The sequence below is a fragment of the Siniperca chuatsi genome, linkage group LG22 (assembly GCF_020085105.1).
Source record: "Siniperca chuatsi isolate FFG_IHB_CAS linkage group LG22, ASM2008510v1, whole genome shotgun sequence".
In the NCBI taxonomy this organism is placed as follows: Eukaryota; Metazoa; Chordata; class Actinopteri; order Centrarchiformes; family Sinipercidae; genus Siniperca; species Siniperca chuatsi.
This window is the reverse complement of record NC_058063.1, coordinates 17,605,645-17,625,864: the sequence shown is the minus strand read 5'-3', so window position 1 is coordinate 17,625,864 and position 20,220 is coordinate 17,605,645. Positions and strand designations below refer to the sequence as shown.

Here is a 20,220-nt window from a genome sequence, read left to right as displayed (position 1 = left end):
TTTGCAGCTTTTGTTTAGATGTTGGTCTTGTGATCATTCGGGTTTCTTAAAAAAATATCTCAAGTTATATCCTGGTGAAACTTCTGCAAACCAGTAAAACAACTTCAGCCCAAAGTTTCCTAAGAAAAGCATCAGACTGTTAATCATGGTCATTAGCAACATTTATACTAAGAAATATTTTAAGATATTGTTCAATGCCTTTGCGATAAGGGAGGGACATGACAACACATCATCATCGATCGAACAACATAAAAGCAGCCACAGAGATCCTATGAAGCACAGCTTTGGAGACGGAGCGAAGACTAGCGAAACACAGTCTGCCTGCCATCCCAACACGAGTGATCGACCGACAGAGATGGGAGGTAGAGTGACATTTTCTCTTTCAAGACTTTAATGAAGAATTTCTTAAAGTTAGTTGTTATAAATATGGATTCCAGTGCTAGTTTTGACAATGATGAGGTTGAAAATACATATTCAAATGCATATGATGGACCTCATTCTTCTAATTTTGAGCCGGCTAAGCATCCAAGGGGCCAGTAATGGGCAGGAATGAGGAGAAACAATGGCCATCAGCATTAAACTGAGTTGTGGTGTTAGGAGAGCTGTTGGAGAGCTGACCAGCATTAGCTAAAGATACCTAACGCTGTGTTGTTTCACTTCACAGTGTTCTAAAGTTTGCTATCACGTTTGGCAGAAACCAAAAGTAGGGATCGTCTGATGCTGGCGAGAGATACAACAGTTCAACATACACCAAAATTCAACCTACAAGTTGCTCTTTAAGCAATGCATGTGTTGTGATGAAATTCACAAGATAAATAGAATAGAAATGCTTTGATGTAACAACATGATGAGAATGTTTTGTTTTATATATAGACAAAAAGGTGATTTTCAGTGCAGTGGCAGAGCATGGTGGGCCCTATGGACCCTTCAACACAGACAAAACTGTGGTTTTCAACACAGTGATTACAAACCTTGGTGGTGCCTACAATAACACTACAGGTAAATACATCACATGCAGCCACACTCATAATCACCCATGTTGATTGTTTGGTTTGAGTATTGTTGAGACATTTTACATACATGAATATACTGTAGCTGTGTATCATAAATCATATTAGTAATCTAATTACTGATCAAATTTATTGGTTGGTTCAGTCTTATTGTTGCGATCCACCTCGTTTCCAGCAGCATCAGGCAGCTGTTTTTAGCAAAAAAAGCTCTGATTAAACTTACTGTACTCCACCTGCCCAGCACCAAACTGCAGACAAGAAACAGCTAGAAAGCTAGAAAACACAGTGGAGCGTCTGGCAAGTTGAGGATTTGGTGGAAACCAAACCAGAGCTAAAAAGGAAAGTGAATATTGGACTTAAATTCATTGGATTGCCAGAATCACAACACACAAAGTAATTAATCCAGCTTTAAAGAGAGACATGATCAGAACGTTTTGCAGCAGATTTTCTTGTTAAAGATTACACAAACAATGATGTGAAAACTCCACATAGGTTACATAGTATACAGTATATATTCAGTACGCCATACATAATGTTTATACAGTATTAACAGTATTTATGTCTTTATGTCTTCATATTGTCATATATTTTGTTCATATATTGTTCATATATTTTATCTTACCTGCTTAAGGTTTTTTTTGTTACTTTTGTAGGGGTGTTACGCTAATATCTGTATCTGTTGGCATCACAAATATATCTGTATTTGGATTCTACCCAGAAGTGGTCGTGGTTATACCAGAAGTTTTAGACATTGTCAAGTTTGCTTCATTTTGTGCATTACATTGTTGTCTACTAGCATTCATTCATTCATTCATCTATAAGTTTAGCTGCCAACAAAAAATATAATATTTTAACCATGTACCTGAATTGATTTTACTGCAGAAATTCTGTTAAGAGCGCATTATCTGTGCATATCCAAATAATGCATTCATATTCAGTTACACCCCTAACGTGTTTTCTTTCATTTTGATACACTCATTTTGAAAACTTTTTAAGGCAAAAGAAGGATTTTTTTCCCCCACTCAAAGCTTTTCAGAAACCTTTAAATTTGATGAATGTTCTTTTGTTTCCACAGGTATCTTCAGTGCTCCTGTTGCAGGTTTTTATTATTTTACCTTCTTCTATCATGCTGGAGGAGAACATAAATCAGTGCTGTTGCTGTTCAAGAACTGCGACCTCATTGTCAGGACATCTGATCACAAAACAAGCTCTGACACAGCTGATAATGGAGGAAATGCAGTATTCGTGCAGCTGCAGAAAGGGGACGAGGTGTACGTATCCCTGGCAAAAGATTCTCATGTTTGGGCAGACGAACGCCATACCACCTTCAGTGGTTTTCTGGTCACTCAACTGTGAGAATCGATGATTTCAGAAAGATGATTCTAAAAACCTGAGATCATCGATGCATCTACTATGTTACTATTAAAATTTAAATTTAGATTAAAACAGATGCCAAGACAAATTTAATATATCATTAAAACATTAGACCAATGAGTCTTGACTGTTTCATGTCATGTGACAAGAAACATCCAAATGTAATGGTCCACAGAGGATCAACCCCATTCATTTTGGACACTGCATGAGCTTTCCTCTCATACCACCCTCAGGTCCACATGTCAGTTTTGTACACACGATATCACATGTACTATTAGGCAATTTGGCCAAAATCGTGCTAAAATTGTGTCATCTTCCCCAAAACCCATTTGATATTACATAGCCTGTGGCCTTTCCCTTTTCACCATCCACAGGGGAAACTAAATCAAAATGGCCATTTTATTGTTGGTTCTGTCCAACACTTGAGGGGAACAATACAACAGCTTACAACAACCTTAGACAGGTTGGATGTTTCCAAATGTTTCCTTTTTACGAGAGGCTCAGTGGGGTTACCTTGGTTTTGCACTTCTGGTCAGATGCTAACTGCATTTCGTTGGCTATGTACCTGAACTTGCTCATTGACAAGAAAGTTGAATCTATTCTACAATAATCTAATTAATTTCAGCAGATAAAATTCAAATATTGAATTACTGATCTCAGACTGTATGTGAGGGAAATTCCTGTCATAATCATGTTTTTTCCAATCTAATTCAGCTTTTGCTAGCATGAATAGATGTGTCTTATATATCCACCATGATATTACAATGCTTAAGTTGTTGGGAAACTAAATACAAGTAAACTCATTATAAAAGAGTTTAGCCTGGAGGGGGGGTTGAAACCTCTTCCTGTGTACATGTGCTCTGAATGTTGATAATATATCTGTACAACAACGGGATGTATGTGTGGAGGAGTTTAAGGAGTAGGTGCAGGTGGCAGATGTTTGAGATGTTGTGAGGTACGAAGGATAAGAGAAGAACAATGTCTTGACCAAGTAAAGAAAGGTCGAATAACACCTTGAGCAAAATCCTCTTGTTGTTGGCTCCAGTTAATGTTATCTCAAAGTACTAGAAGAACCGAGGAGGGACTGCCTCTCCTCATATCTGTGTAATGCTGATGATGGCTCTTGCTTGCAAGCAATAAAGATTGACTGAGAATCTGAATATTGGTTCATCTGGTATTTGAGTACCAACTCTCACCTGCACTAGACAAGAACTGATTTTTCAGTTTCCACGACATTTACATATAATTAATGAGTGAAGCCTGCTGTTCGAAATACGTAACATCATATTTGATACAAAGATATGCACTTACATGTCATCATACATCAACATTTATATATATACACACATGTATATATGGATACACATATACACACAAATCATACATAACAGAATATACAATATATGCAATATCACCATAAAATGCAAGTTATAGTGCAAAGCCTTGTTGTAGTGGTGGGAATGAGCGTAGTGCAAAGGGAGTGGTATGGTAATGAGACCGACATGAAAACCTTTTGTCCAAAGTTGACCCTGTATTATGAACTTTTATTAAAAATAAATTTATTAAAAGTAAAAATATGTTTTATAGGAACTCAAAAGCTACAATGGAACCACAACATAATACATACTTATTGCACATATCGTTCACTCCCGTATGTCCAACTTCAGCCACGGTATTTTTTTAATGTGTGTAATGTGTGTCTGACTGACTTGTTGTGTGACATCACCGTCACTGTCCTGTCACAGAACATTTGTTAGCATAATCTCAGATTTTAGATTATGGTTTGTACGCTCATGCTGAAAGAAGACACTTCTCAGTTCAACATACAGTTTGCATTAGACAAGCATCTGTTTTACATCCTTAATATCCATTGAGATCAAGAATTTTTTTCAAACAAGCCATGCTTCATTTAAACTCATAGTAATATTTAACTTAGAGGCAATTTTTAGAAGAACATTTTAATTTTAGTTGAGTTTATTTGGAGCCTTGATACTCACCACATTTGCAGCAAAACTAATTGATGTAACTGTAACAACAATTAGCAGTCTGACTCGTCTGTTCATCCCTATGAGCTACGTTATTATATACTGTATATGTTAGGTAACTGATAATATTTATAACAATAATACTGATAATAATTCGGATCCAGCTGTGGTTCTCATCTGCACTCCATTACTATTATTAGCAGGTTTAGTAACAGGGAGTGTTGCGGGTTAAATGCTTGAGTGGAATTTTAAATATAAGATTTGTCTCTTGCACAGAAAGACATTATTTTCTGCATTAGAGTCCAACCAGGAAACAAGAAACTCCCATATTCTCACGTGACCCTGGAGCTTGAATTCTTAAATGCTGGACTATGTTCAGCACCACATTTGAATCAACCATGAAACCACTTACTAAAAGGCCATTTACTCTGTTGCAGTGAGAAATTTCCCACCTGATCTGCTGTGCAAATGCACCTGCTGTTGGTCAAAAATGTGAATGTTAAAGGATAAGGCTGGTGTTCTATATGTATATATATTTCTTATTGTCAACAAGTCCCGTTGTCAAGGCTCTGGCTTCATGCCTGAGCTCATTGTCTTTCTCCCAAGTCCGGGTTTCTTGCAGACAGCAGCAGGTTTGTTATGTTTACCTTCAACTGACAAATGTTATTATAGTAATTATGACTCTTGATATGAAAAATGCCCATCATAATTTCCCAAGCTGACATTTTCAAATTGCAAAAGCTGAAACCAATGAATTTTTTGGCATTCTTACCTAAAAGATGACTTACATGATTATAAGTTATATATTGGCGATTAATTTTTGTGATCACAATTCATAATTAATCTGGAAAGTTTTTGAGGAACACATTTTAATTTTAAGAAGATTAAGTTGTGTACTTTGATTGTAAATAAAAAGGTACCAGAATGCATTAAAAAGCATCAAAATAGAGCTTGTTTATTAAAAAACAAAAATAACAGGGGAGGATCCCCCCCGGACCCCTCTACAGAGCTCCGGGCTTAGCCCCGAATGTCCTCAAATCCAAGAAACGCCCCTGTGCCCTATCATTATGCAGTTTACCACGCGCACCTTCAGGCACAAAGTATGGAGGGCTTCCCTCAACGCTGATGTCTTGAAGAAAAAGAATCTGCGGATGGCGGAGGATCTAACTTAGCGGGGAAAGACGACCACATGGCAGGGCGCTGCTGCCATTATTGACTGTGTGAGATTTACTGCATAAGGTGATTCAACTACTTTAGGTTTACTGTGTAACCTACATTTTGAGTGGTTTACTTTTTAGTTTCATTTTTATATAAGCCATATGTTCACTTCATTGGTTAGAAAAGAAGAGAGATCCTAAGGATTTTTAGGAACTCAATATTCAGAGTTTTCTGCTTGAGAATATCTAATTTTTAGGAACAGTTTATATCTCAGAGCCTTAAGTTCATAGTTGTCTTTAACAGACATCCAGTTCATGTCATTTTTCTTTCTTTATGCCAGACCTAAATTGTAGTTCCTTAAAGATAATATCTCTTAATGCCAGAGGTTTGAAGTTTTCTTTCAGTTATAGATGTTTGGCAGTTCTTAAATACTGATACCAAAGAGTTTACTTAGTGTGAAGCGCTTTGAGTAGTCGGAAAGACTAGAAAGGCACTACACAAGTACATTTACCACTACAAGTTCAAGATCAGGGAATTAGCAATGATAAATGCTAATTAAAAAAATTTATAATATAGCTAAAGAAATCAGCATTATGGACCAATGAAATACATTAATGAATAAATATAATCTTTTAGAGGAAGAGGAAATACAAATGAAGAGACTGAGGGAGGATATAGGTAACATATATTGAAATGGCTAAAGGGGCCTTTGTAAAGGTCTAGAGCAAAATGGTTGGAACAAGGGGAAAAGAAACTCTAGCTACGTCTTTGCCTTAGAAAAACAAAACCACAAGAAATAATATGACTGCCCTTAAGATTAACGATAACATAATTTCCAAATGGAAGTTCACCGGAGGCCACGCCCTGCAACACGCGTACACACACACACACACACACACACACACACGAGACTTGTCCTTGATTTACTGGATTACACTGGTAACGTTGAAACTGATGCTCTTATTGTATTTCTTGCAGTCGATTCTTTTTCCTATTGAATGCGTTCCAAACTTTTGGTTTCGGCAAAACCTGATTTTATGGGAACGCACACATAATAAAATTTCTCAGGAAACATTGGACTTGCACCAACCAGAAGTTTCGCCAGGCGTTGAACAATATCTTACAATATTTCTTAAGAAACACTGGATGAAATCAACACCAACGTCTAAACAAAAGCTGCAAACTTTGAAATTCTTGGGTGTCAGGGTTGTTTTAGATGCACCTGTGCATAATCTCAAAGCCTGATATTGAAAACTATCTAAGTTTTTGAGAGATGTGCTTGCTGCAGATTTCATGTTCTAAGCGGTGTCTAAGCTCCAAAGTCTCTTTCAAGATTAACATCTCACATCATCTGTTTAAATTAACACTATCTTTACCTTTTCACTTGTCTCTCCTGATTGAACTAATATTGTCCGAATTGTGAATTTAAGCAAGAGTTTCTGCTTTCTCCTCATCAGCAGCATTACAGGTGGAAATGGAAGAAATGCCACTAGAAATGAGAAGGATACAGCTATCATTGAAATCCTGGGTTAATTTACAGGGCCATAGTCAAGATCACCCAACACAAGGCACTTTAAAAACTTGTTGGGAAAACGAGAGGAAGGAGACAAAAAGCTTTGGATGGACAGTGACACAAAAAGCCACTTTAGTCCAACAGGACCTTTGCCAGCAATACCACCTTGGATACTTCCTCACGCCGCAGTAGATTTTACATTATTAGAAAAGAAGAACAACTGGCAGCTTTGGAAACCAGGCTGAAGGAACTGGAGGGAAAAGGTAGAATGAAACTTTTTTTTAAAGACTTTAATGAAGAATTTATTAAAGAGCAAGTTGTATGTCAGTGTTCTCAGTTAATTATTGTGTGTGTTGGAAAATGTAGTGGAAACTGGATTTGAAAAAGAAAAATTGGAAATTCATTAAACAAAAAATGAAGGGGAATAAATATGGATTCCAGTGCTAGTTTTGACACTGACGAGGTTGAAAATACATATTCAAATGCATATGACAGACCTCAGTCTTTTAATTTTGAACCTGCTAAGCATCCAAGGGGCCAGTAATGGGCAAGAATGAGGAGAAACATCGGCCACCAGCATTAAATTGAGTTGTAGTGTTAGGAGAGCCGTTGGAGAGCTGACCAGCATTAGCTAAAGATACCTAACGCTGTGTTGTTTCACTTCATAGTGTTTTAAAGTTTGCTATCACATTTGGCAGAAACCAAAAGTAGGGATCGTCTGATGCTGGCGAGAGATACTTACAACAGTTCAACATACACCAAAATTCAATCTACAAGTTGCTCTTTAAGCAATGCATGTGTTGTGATGAAATTCACAAGATAAATAGAATAGAAATACTTTGATGTAACAACATGATGAGAATGTTTTGTTTTATATAGAGAAAACCCAGCTGGCATTCAGTGCACTGGCAGAGCATGGTGGGGCCTATGGACCCTTCAACACAGACAAAACTGTGGTTTTCAACACAGTGATGGCAAACCTTGGTGGTGCCTACAATAACTGTACAGGTAAATACATCACATGCAGCCACACTCATAATCACCCATGTTGATTGTTTGGTTTGAGTATTGTTGAGACATTTTACATACATGAATATACTGTAGCTGTGTATCATAAATCATATTAGAAATCTAATTAGTGATAACCAGTGCACTTAAAGACCAATAAAATTCCAATAATCAATATTTTCTATATTAACAATGAATCAAATGACTTCATGTAAGGTGAAAGGGGTCGCTGATTATTTAGGTTTTACAGCACCAGCTTTTACTGGTTGTTTCAGTGTTATTGTTGCGATCCACCTCGTTTCCAGCAGCATCAGGCAGCTGGTTTTAGCAAAAAAAGCTCTGATTAAACTTACTGTACACCACCTGCCCAGCACCAAACTGCAGACAAGAAACATGAGAGAGTAGCTAGAAAACACAGTGGAGCATCTGGCAAGTTGCAACTACATACCACTGTGGATGACGGTTTTATGCTTGGTCCTGATTTGCTGCCAAGTCCGTTTTACACTGCTGGTGTTGCAGATAATAGAACAATAATTAGAAAATGGATTAGTCTTTTGGTATTTATCACAGATAAAATTAAATCAATAAAATTGATTCACTTTGAGTTAGCCAAAAACTAAAGTGATTTCCACATATCCTTCATTATGAGACAGTGTCAGACCTAAATGCACTAAATTCAGATCTATTTAGTGATGTCTGACTTCTTTCTAGCTGCTGTACTCAGGTCTCTCTTACAAAAGAGATCTTGATCTCAATGAGATTAATATAAATATTAAATATTATGTATTCTCTTTTTATTCTCATCCTTCACCAAGGCTCAGTTGTTCTTTTCCCTTTAAGAATTTCAACGTTTGCAGCTTTTGTTTAGATGTTGGTTTTGTGATCATTCGGGTTTCTTAAAAAAAATATCTCAAGATGTATCCTGGTGAAACTTCTGCAAACCAGTAAAACAACTTCAGCCCAAAGTTTCCTAAGAAAAGCAGCAGGCTGTTAATTGTCGTTATCATCACCAGTATATACAAGGGATACCTCTAACAGTCCTTATTATTATTACTACCATCAATGAAAAACAACAGAAGATATATCCTGGTGAAACGTCTGCAAACCAGTAAAACAACTTCAGCCCAAAGTTTCCTAAGAAAAGCAGCAGGCTATTAATTGTCGTTATCATCGCCAGTATATACAAGGGATCCCTCTAACAGTCCTTAACATTATTACTACCATCAATCGTACAAAAGGTTTCAGTCGTAGTCATCTGGACACTGTTTTCAGAATCAAGACATTCTCAATTGAGAATGACTTCCGGATGGGAGCCGAAACGTCTTGATTCTGAAAACAGTGTCCAGATGACTACGACTGAAACCTTTTCTACGATAGAACACTCCTGGACGAATGAGGGACTACACCGTCTACTACCATCAATGAAAAACAACAGAAGATATATCCTGGTGAAACGTCTGCAAACCAGTAAAACAACTTCAGCCCAAAGTTTCCTAAGAAAAGTAGCAGGCGGTTAATCATTGTCGGTATCAACATTTATACTAAGAAATATTTTAAGATATTGCTCAATGCCTTTGCGGTAAGGGAGGGACATGACAACACATCATCATGGATCGAACAACATAAAAGCAGCCACAGAGATCCTATGAATCACAGCTTTGGAGACGGAGCGAAAAGACTAACGAAACACAGTCTGCTTGCCATCCCAACACGAGTGATCGACCGACAGAGATGGGAGGTAGAGTGACACTTTCTCTTTCAAGACTTTAATGAAGAATTTCTTAAAGTTAGTTGTTATAAATATGGATTCCAGTGGTAGTTTTGACAATGATGAGGTTGAAAATACATATTCAAATGCATATAATGGACCTCATTCTTCTAATTTTGAGCCGGCTAAGCATCCAAGGGGCCAGTAATGGGCAGGAATGAGGAGAAACAACGGCCACCAGCAATAAATTGAGTTGTAGTGTTAGGAGAGTCGTTGGAGAGCTGACCAGCATTAGCTAAAGATACCTAACGCTGTGTTGTTTCACTTCACAGTGTTTTAAAGTTTGCTATCACGTTTGGCAGAAACCAAAAGTAGGGATCGTCTGATGCTGGCGAGAGATACAACAGTTCAACATACATCAAAATTCAACCTACAAGTTGCTTTTTAAGCAATGCGTGTGTTGTGATGAAATTCACAAGATAAATAGAATAGAAATGCTTTGATGTAATAACATGATGAGAATGTTTTGTTTTATATATAGACAAAAAGGTGATATTCAGTGCACTGGCAGAGCATGGTGGGCCCTATGGACCCTTCAACACAGACAAAACTGTGGTTTACAACACAGTGATTACAAACCTTGGTGGTGCCTACAATAACTGTACAGGTAAATACATCACATGCAGCCACGCTCATAATCACCCATGTTGATTGTTTGGTTTGAGTATTGTTGAGACATTTTACATACAGATGTATGTAAAATGTATACATGTAGCTGTGTATCATAAATCATATTAGTAATCTAATTACTGATCACATTTACTGGTTGTTTCAGTCTTATTGTTGCGACCCACCTCGTTTCCAGCAGCATCAGGCAGCTGTTTTTAGCAAAAATGCTCTGATTAAACTTAACGTACTCCACCTGCCCAGCACCAAACTGCAGACAAGAAACAGCTAGAAAGCTAGAAAACACAGTGGAGCATCTGGCAAGTTGAGGATTTGGTGTAAACCAAACCAGAGCTAAAAAGGAAAGTGAATATTGGACTTAAATTCATTGGATTGCCAGAATCACAACACACAAAGTAATTAATGCAGCTTTAAAGAGAGACATGATCAGAACTTTTTGCAGCAGATTTTCTCGTTAAAGATTACACAAACAATGATGTGAAAACTCCACATAGGTTACATAGTATACAGTATATATTCAGTACACCATACATAATGTTTATACAGTATTAACAGTATTTATGTCTTTATGTCTTCATATTGTCATATATTTTGTTCATATATTGTTCATATATTTTATCTTACCTGCTTAAGGTTTTTTTTGTTACTTTTGTAGGGGTGTTACGCTAATATCTGTATCTGTTGGCATCACAAAAATATCTGTATTTGGATTCTACCCAGAAGTGGTCGTGGTTATACCAGAAGTTTTAGACATTGTCAAGTTTGCTTCATTTTGTGCATTACATTGTTGTCTACTAGCATTCATTCATTCATTCATCTATAAGTTTAGCTGCCAACAGCATTCATATTCAGTTACACCCCTAACGTGTTTTCTTTCATTTTGATACACTCATTTTGAAAACTTTTTAAGGCAAAAGAAGGATTTTTTTCCCCCACTCAAAGCTTTTCAGAAACCTTTAAATTTGATGAATGTTTCTTTGTTTCCACAGGTATCTTCAGTGCTCCTGTTGCAGGTTTTTATTATTTTACCTTCTTCTATCATGCTGGAGGAGAACATAAATCAGTGCTGTTGCTGTTCAAGAACTGCGACCTCATTGCCAGGACATCTGATCACAAAACAAGCTCTGACACAGCTGATAATGGAGGAAATGCAGTATTCGTGCAGCTGCAGAAAGGGGACGAGGTGTACGTATCCCTGGCAAAAGATTCTCATGTTTGGGCAGATTTAACGCCATACCACCTTCAGTGGTTTTCTGGTCACTCAACTGTGAGAATCGATGATTTCAGAAAGATGATTCTAAAAACCTGAGATCATCGATGCATCTACTATGTTACTATTAAAATTTAAATTTAGATTAAAACAGATGCCAAGACAAATTTAATATATCATTAAAACATTAGACCAATGAGTCTTGACTGTTTCATGTCATGTGACAAGAAACATCCAAATGTAATGGTCCACAGAGGATCAACCCCATTCATTTTGGACACTGCATGAGCTTTCCTCTCATACCACCCTCAGGTCCACATGTCAGTTTTGTACACACGATATCACATGTACTATTAGGCAATTTGGCCAAAATCGTGCTAAAATTGTGTCATCTTCCCCAAAACCCATTTGATATTACATAGCCTGTGGCCTTTCCCTTTTCACCATCCACAGGGGAAACTAAATCAAAATGGCCATTTTATTGTTGGTTCTGTCCAACACTTGAGGGGGAACAATACAACAGCTTACAACAACCTTAGACAGGTTGGATGTTTCCAAATGTTTCCTTTTTACGAGAGGCTCAGTGGGGTTACCTTGGTTTTGCACTTCTGGTCAGATGCTAACTGCATTTCGTTGGCTATGTACCTGAACTTGCTCATTGACAAGAAAGTTGAATCTATTCTACAATAATCTAATTAATTTCAGCAGATAAAATTCAAATATTGAATTACTGATCTCAGACTGTATGTGAGGGAAATTCCTGTCATAATCATGTTTTTTCCAATCTAATTCAGCTTTTGCTAGCATGAATAGATGTGTCTTATATATCCACCATGATATTACAATGCTTAAGTTGTTGGGAAACTAAATACAAGTAAACTCATTATAAAAGAGTTTAGCCTGGAGGGGGGGTTGAAACCTCTTCCTGTGTACATGTGCTCTGAATGTTGATAATATATCTGTACAACAACGGGATGTATGTGTGGAGCAGTTTAAGGAGTAGGTGCAGGTGGCAGATGTTTGCTATGTTGTGAAGTACGAAGGATAAGAGAAGAACAATGTCTTGACCAAGTAAAGAAAGGTCGAATAACACCTTGAGCAAAATCCTCTTGTTGTTGGCTCCAGTTAATGTTATCTCAAAGTACTAGAAGAACCGAGGAGAGACTGCCTCTCCTCATATCTGTGTAATGCTGATGATGGCTCTTGCTTGCAAGCAATAAAGATTGACTGAGAATCTGAATATTGGTTCATCTGGTATTTGAGTACCAACTCTCACCTGCACTAGACAAGAACTGATTTTTCAGTTTCCACGACATTTACATATAATTAATGAGTGAAGCCTGCTGTTCGAAATACGTAACATCATATTTGATACAAAGATATGCACTTACATGTCATCATACATCAACATTTATATATATACACACATGTATATATGGATACACATATACACACAAATCATACATAACAGAATATACAATATATGCAATATCACCATAAAATGCAAGTTATAGTGCAAAGCCTTGTTGTAGTGGTGGGAATGAGCGTAGTGCAAAGGGAGTGGTATGGTAATGAGACCGACATGAAAACCTTTTGTCCAAAGTTGACCCTGTATTATGAACTTTTATTAAAAATAAATTTATTAAAAGTAAAAATATGTTTTATAGGAACTCAAAAGCTACAATGGAACCACAACATAATACATACTTATTGCACATATCGTTCACTCCCGTATGTCCAACTTCAGCCACGGTATTTTTTTAATGTGTGTAATGTGTGTCTGACTGACTTGTTGTGTGACATCACCGTCACTGTCCTGTCACAGAACATTTGTTAGCATAATCTCAGATTTTAGATTATGGTTTGTACGCTCATGCTGAAAGAAGACACTTCTCAGTTCAACATACAGTTTGCATTAGACAAGCATCTGTTTTACATCCTTAATATCCATTGAGATCAAGAATTTTTTTCAAACAAGCCATGCTTCATTTAAACTCATAGTAATATTTAACTTAGAGGCAATTTTTAGAAGAACATTTTAATTTTAGTTGAGTTTATTTGGAGCCTTGATACTCACCACATTTGCAGCAAAACTAATTGATGTAACTGTAACAACAATTAGCAGTCTGACTCGTCTGTTCATCCCTATGAGCTACGTTATTATATACTGTATATGTTAGGTAACTGATAATATTTATAACAATAATACTGATAATAATTCGGATCCAGCTGTGGTTCTCATCTGCACTCCATTACTATTATTAGCAGGTTTAGTAACAGGGAGTGTTGCGGGTTAAATGCTTGAGTGGAATTTTAAATATAAGATTTGTCTCTTGCACAGAAAGACATTATTTTCTGCATTAGAGTCCAACCAGGAAACAAGAAACTCCCATATTCTCACGTGACCCTGGAGCTTGAATTCTTAAATGCTGGACTATGTTCAGCACCACATTTGAATCAACCATGAAACCACTTACTAAAAGGCCATTTACTCTGTTGCAGTGAGAAATTTCCCACCTGATCTGCTGTGCAAATGCACCTGCTGTTGGTCAAAAATGTGAATGTTAAAGGATAAGGCTGGTGTTCTATATGTATATATATTTCTTATTGTCAACAAGTCCCTTTGTCAAGGCTCTGGCTTTATGCCTGAGCTCATTGTCTTTCTCCCAAGTCCGGGTTTCTTGCAGACAGCAGCAGGTTTGTTATGTTTACCTTCAACTGACAAACGCTATTACAGTTATTATGACTCTTGAGATATTTCAGCCTGGACCAAAGCGGTGGCCGATTGATCAACAATGTATGATAAGAAACATTTTTGACCCGTTTCCCAATTTGCAACTCAATTTCCTTAATTGCTTGTTTTGTACGACACTAGAAATATCTAAACATGCAATTGTGTATGAAAAAAAGGAAATTAACTTCAATATAGACAAATAGGGTTTAAAGTGTTGATAAAACTTATTCTTCTTCTTGAGTAAAAATCTGGATCAGGGAAGATAAAACATGAGGACGTCGGTTGAGATAAAATCACCAGAAAAGTTAACAATTAAGGACATAAACAATGTTTTGGACCTAGAGTGATAAATCGTCTGTATAGGTGAACATGTTGAGGCCTGAGCTCAGAGTAAATTACACACCATGTATCTGACAGCAGCCTCGTTTCACAATTTTTTGGCGCAAAGAAATATAGTTTGGCTGTATCATCAATAATTTAGAGATAGTGAAAATTGAACTACACGTAATAATAAGAAAATTAATCAACATTAATGTTTCTAGTTAGATTTTAGGTAATTGTTATCTTTTCTTCCTCTTGGGTTTCCTTGTGTTGTTTTGCAGTCATAGAAAGTAACTATGTACATTTATTCAACTACAATGTTGAGGTACTTGTACTTTACTTGAGTATTTCCATTTTCTGCTACTTTATACTTTTACTCCACTGCAGTTCAGAGGCAAATATTGTACTTTTTACTCCAATACATTTATTTTATATTTTTAGTTACTGGTTACTTTTCAGATTCAGATTAATAATACAATCAACAATACACGATTGAAATGCGACATTTATGTTTCTTTCACGTATTAATGTGAGGAAGGTTACAGTCTCCTCATCGCTCCAGACAGATCTGACAGGTCACAGGTCTGCCGCTATTGTTAAAATCGAAAATGCGTATAAAAACAGGTGGATGGAAACCCAGACTGCTCAGCTAGCGAGACACCTAAGACGAGTACGTGACCAACATTAACCAACACAAATAATCCTCTTAACTAGTGGTGTCATGCACAATGCCATGCAGGCTAACAGGCAGCCTGGGCACGTAATGGTAGTGAATAGCTTATTGAGCTAAGTCGCAGCTACAGGCTGATAAAATAATACAGCACATCACAAATATTACATTAACTAATGTTTGATCGTTGAACACAAATAGTCACGTTAACTAGTAGCGACATGCATAACATCATGCAGGATAGTAGGCAGCCTGGACATGTAACTGTAGTGACTAACTTATTGAGCTAAGCTAGTAGCTAACTTACAGGCTGACAAAATAATATGTATTTTTTAAGCCATTACAATATCACAGATTATTAAACAAAATCAATCTACATCCACAAGTTCAAACATAACATTCTTGCTATTACTAAGACTGAAGTTATGTTTTTCTGTCTTCTCTGCTCCCGCTGTCTCCTTTCTGCTAACAGTGGATGTTGCCAAGCTGTCACTTCGATCGAGGCTGGCCAATTGGAACGTGTCTTACATCTTTCAGCGTAGGTCCGCCCACGAGAGTCAGCTCAACAGCAAGCAAAACCTTTGAGTTCAAAAACAAAATTTTTGGATTCGAAAACAAAAATATTGGATTTGAAAAGAAAATGTTTGGATTTGCATAAATAATTAATTAATAAATAATACATTTTTAATCACAAATTAATTTCACTTGCTCTAAAAAAATGTGATCACAGTCTTGAAGGTTTTGCTCTCAAATTTATTTATTTATATTCATTTACTAAGAAAGCAAACATACAGAAGTAATATACAGTATATAAATAAATGCCATCGTAAGTACAAATTAATTTTTTATATTTTAAAAATGTATTATTAAATTTTTTATTTTTGAACAGATATACAGTACATTTCTAGATGAACGTTCATGATTTAGTACTTCCAGTTCCACCTAAAGTGAACATAATAATCTCTTTATAGAAATTAGCGTAAATTAGAATATGCAGAGATTTATTGAAATGAACTGAACTTATAATGTAACTCAGAATTCTGGCATTATGTAATATTAAAACAAGAAGTATGAAAGGATAAATACACAAAATATGATGAGATGTGTGAATTATGGAACACACTCTTGTTCATGTGTTTGAAGTGTTTTTGTTTGCTCTTGTTTTGTGCTTTTTTCCTTCTTTGGAAGCTTCCTCCAGCTCAGTTTTACACCTTCAGATGCACCTTCATCTCTCAGCTTCCTCTCCACCTATGCAACAGAAAATAGATATAAAAGGTTACATTTCTAATTTTAGCTATATTTTTAAATTTAGATACTACATATTCATCACTAAACTGTAATTGCATGAACTTGTCCATTGAGTTTCATGTGCAAAACTATCATGGGGTTGGAGAGTGTCATCACTTCTATGTAGGAAGATTTGTGTAATAAACATCAGGCACATTTTTATGACTTCATACAAGCTGTCAGGAATTCTTCAAAGGTTAAATGTGAAGAGTGGCAGTCACCCATTTCAGGATTGACTCCATCTCAGCCGAGTCTGTCATGTCCACAGAGGAGATGTCAGCAGTCAGCTTCAGTCTCACCAAGTGTTTCCTCTGTGGAGCTGGAAAGAATATAAGAGGAAACAATAATAGCAATATGTTTTTAATACCTCATTGATACTTAAAGGAATAGTTAAACATTTTGGGAAATAGGCTTATTTTTGCAGAGTTAGATGAGAAGACTGATACCATTCTCATGTCTGTCCGATATATATGAAGCTACTTAGAGGTGCTGGTAGGCAGATTTTTTTGGACAGAGCCAGGCTAGCTGTTTCCCTGTGTTTCCAGTCTTTATGCTAAGCTAACAACCAGCATCATATTTAACGGACAGAAAATGAATTCCATTAACATAGTTTTAGGTTATAGTTTAACCACAGTGTTCAAGGTACTGTATTACAGCAGCAACTCATGTATATTTTACACTAAGTTAACTTTACACCAGTTGAATCTCACTGGTGAGCTGAACTCAAACCAGGGGATAAACTGATCAAAAAAGAATGATTTTTGAACACAGCCTGACTTTTTCTATTTTATAAGTGTATAAGAGTGATAATTCTCTCTGAGGTGTCCTGATATAGAAAATAATATATACCACATAGTTTATTCTTACATACAAGGCACATCAGAGTTCATAATTTGTTGTGATGTATAGTTCTAATAATGAGACATAAATAAATATAAATAAATGACATATTGAAAGGTAATTTCAATAGTAAATATCATAGGGTGTGATGGCAGAAAAAGCTGTTTACCACTGTAGCAAAAAAAGGGCATTTTTTCATCACAACCCCTATCTGTCATTCCAAGAGAATTGCTGTTGACCTCAAGTATGGCACAATCATCGAGTCCAGAAAACAGGGGCTCAAATGGTCTCCAGGGTGCGAATGAGGGTTCACTCCCATCGGACCACATCCAGGACATCCCCGTCAGCCCGATCCAGACTGAGCCGTTGTTCACAATCTTCTGCAGCTCCTCATTTTCAAGCTGGTTCCGCACTCTGGCCAGGTCTGTGTGCTGTGTCCTGCAGTAAGCCTGAGCAGCAAGCCAGTCCATGGAGCCTTGCCCCAAAATAAACCTCTGAGAAATATCAGTGGTGGACCCTACAAATGATATCAGCTGTTTGATAAATATAAAAAAATTAAAGTTAGTCGATAGACATCAGGTAAGAATTTAATTATCAAAACTAATATCAAAGCTTGCCCAATATACAGTATACAGGCTGGTACCATATACAAGAGAATTGAATAAATAAGAAGGTGTTTATATTGAGTAAATCATACAGTTCTCCATGGGCAAAAGAGTTTTACTCAATCTTTGAAATGATCAAAAATTGGAATGGTTGTATAATTTTGATGTGTTTTAAGATTGCTAACTTTGTCTCAAAATCCTGGAAAAGACGGCAACTAATTTCAATGGTGTGCATTTCATTAATTTATACCTGTATTTGATATATTGTCAGTAAATCTGGTAAGAGGGTGAAGCAGAAAAGTGTTCTTAAAGGCCCTTAAAATCCTTAATATCAAACAGTTTTTGGTATTTGTGTTTTTTCCTGTGCTTTTCTCATTGGTCTGAAGTGTTCAGGGCTCATTTGGGAAAAGGTGATGTCATGTACTACTGTGCACAAATTTAGAGCTTAGTAATATTTTATGCAAATGTGATGATAATTGAGGGGTTGCTTACTTATGTTGCCAGGCAACTGTCAGTAAAATGTGATCAAAACACACCCACACAGTCCTGATGAATCAGATTAGCTGGGTTTTTGAGTGTTAAAGTCTTAATAAATAATAACTAAGGATTTTTTCAGAACTTTTACTTTTACTCTTTGTTTGTTTAGCCATGAATATTTATAATATTATAGAAAAATACATAAACCTGCATTAACTTAATTTTTGACCACTTTGACATATATCACCATATAAAGTTGCAAACTTGTTAGCAAACAGTTGCTTATTTACACATCCAGCAGTTACGGAGCAACATTAGCATTAGTCGTGTTCTGTCCACCTGATTGACTCTTGTAGCACTGTTTTTGGTCTGCACTAACTCCTGAAGGAAATATCTATCTCTTTAGTTGTTAAATGCCCCAATATGTTTACCAGCTAGTCACTAACTTTGTCTCTCTGCTGACTGGTGCTGAGCAGGTAGTGTACCGTGGGTTTATCAGAGCTTTTTTGCTAAAAACGATGCTGATGAGAGCTGTGAGTGTAAATCAGAAAAGTTGCGGGTCACAAAACCAAAATAATGAGCTGAAAAACATTGAAACCCTCCAAAGAGTGGAGTGGAACTGGAGCTGGGTGATAATTATCTTTGAATTTATCATTACAAGTGACACTTTTAATATACATATATTTATTAGATTCATTTAAAAATACTGATTATAGCAGCTTTAAGATTTGAAACCAAGTTTTACGGGGCTTTAAAGCCTCAAATCATATTTATAGTACATCTTGAAATTCAACCAGCTGCCAATGATAATTTCTGTTTGTTTAGACCACAGAGCATCATATCAACAATTAAAAATTATAACGTGCGTTATATTCTTACCGTTGTAGCAGAAGAAGTTCAAACTGCTGTTGCAGTTTGTAGCAAACCATTCTCCAGTCGATCCTATGCTCCCACAAAAATATTTCACGGGTTCACCACTTGCCCAGTTCCAGTAGCCAAGTTCTCCCTCTTTGTAGTCGTCAGCGTCTGACACTGACCAACCCCAACTTCTGTACAAACCTAAGAAGATGTAAGATGTAACTTCAGAGTTAATCAGACCAGCTAGTTCTTCCAGGTCCTGCACATTGTTGACAGTGGCCAAATCAGTGTGTTTCTCTCTGCAGTATTGCTGGGCTTCAGGCCAAGTTTTGGGCTCGCTGATGAAGTGATACTGACGATGATGAAGAGAGGATGCGAAATGGCACAGACCTGTGGACAATGGAAAAGCAAAGGTTTTAGAGCTTACAGTTAGTTTGCATTTTTGCCTGAAATTCACTTTTCAAAAGACTTAGCTTAGTAAGGATTGAGAAGAGCATCTTTACTTCACCTGAGAGTACCAAAATGCCAAACACTCTTCTCTCCATGATCTGTGGTTTCTATAAGATAATAAAATGATGTATGAAGAAAATTCAAGACTGATTATCTTCAAGACAAATTTAGGAAAAGGAAGTAGCATCATTCAAAACATCATTAATATTATTATAATTGTAATGATGATAAAACTCACCTGTGATGGAGAAAGCATACGTTCTCTAATCGGGGAGACGTCTCTTGTTTCTTGGATCTTCATTCTGCCTTTTAAAGCATCACATCC

At 36.6% G+C, this 20,220-nt stretch overlaps 2 protein-coding genes and 1 pseudogene across 2 annotated transcripts; 2 read left to right on the top strand and 1 right to left on the bottom strand.

Annotated features, from left to right (window-relative positions):
- The first annotated feature begins 82 nt into the window (after nucleotides 1-82).
- On the top strand, nucleotides 83-3,544 carry LOC122869872 (complement C1q-like protein 2). The gene is made up of 3 exons (XM_044183243.1): nucleotides 83-362; nucleotides 874-999; nucleotides 2,086-3,544. Exons 1-3 carry the CDS (start codon nucleotides 146-148, stop codon nucleotides 2,364-2,366), a joined length of 624 nt encoding a protein of 207 aa, XP_044039178.1. The 5' UTR covers nucleotides 83-145; the 3' UTR covers nucleotides 2,367-3,544.
- Nucleotides 3,545-6,328: 2,784 nt separating this feature from the next.
- On the top strand, nucleotides 6,329-11,714 carry LOC122870694 (annotated as a pseudogene).
- A 4,602-nt stretch (nucleotides 11,715-16,316) lies between these two features.
- On the bottom strand, nucleotides 16,317-20,196 carry LOC122870693 (C-type mannose receptor 2-like). Its single transcript, XM_044185056.1, has 6 exons — nucleotides 20,134-20,196; nucleotides 19,954-20,002; nucleotides 19,467-19,835; nucleotides 17,675-18,055; nucleotides 16,887-16,984; nucleotides 16,317-16,626 (listed from the first exon to the last, which is right to left on the bottom strand). Exons 1-6 carry the CDS (start codon nucleotides 20,194-20,196, stop codon nucleotides 16,489-16,491), a joined length of 1,098 nt encoding a protein of 365 aa, XP_044040991.1. The 3' UTR covers nucleotides 16,317-16,488.
- Between the last annotated feature and the right edge of the window lie 24 nt (nucleotides 20,197-20,220).

Excerpts from the sequence above, each read along its gene's own strand:
- LOC122869872 (XM_044183243.1), top strand. The coding sequence starts at position 146 with ATGGTCATTAGCAACATTTATACTAAGAAATATTTTAAGATATTGTTC. Across the intron at positions 363-873 it reads TCGACCGACAGAGATGGGAG|ACAAAAAGGTGATTTTCAGT; the intron begins GTAGAGTGACAT and ends TTTTATATATAG. Across the intron at positions 1,000-2,085 it reads TGCCTACAATAACACTACAG|GTATCTTCAGTGCTCCTGTT; the intron begins GTAAATACATCA and ends TTGTTTCCACAG.
- LOC122870693 (XM_044185056.1), bottom strand. The coding sequence starts at position 20,196 with ATGAAGATCCAAGAAACAAGAGACGTCTCCCCGATTAGAGAACGTATG. Across the intron at positions 19,836-19,953 it reads TGGCATTTTGGTACTCTCAG|GTCTGTGCCATTTCGCATCC; the intron begins GTGAAGTAAAGA and ends CATTGTCCACAG. Across the intron at positions 16,985-17,674 it reads GCCCTTTTTTTGCTACAGTG|CTCCACAGAGGAAACACTTG; the intron begins GTAAACAGCTTT and ends TATTCTTTCCAG.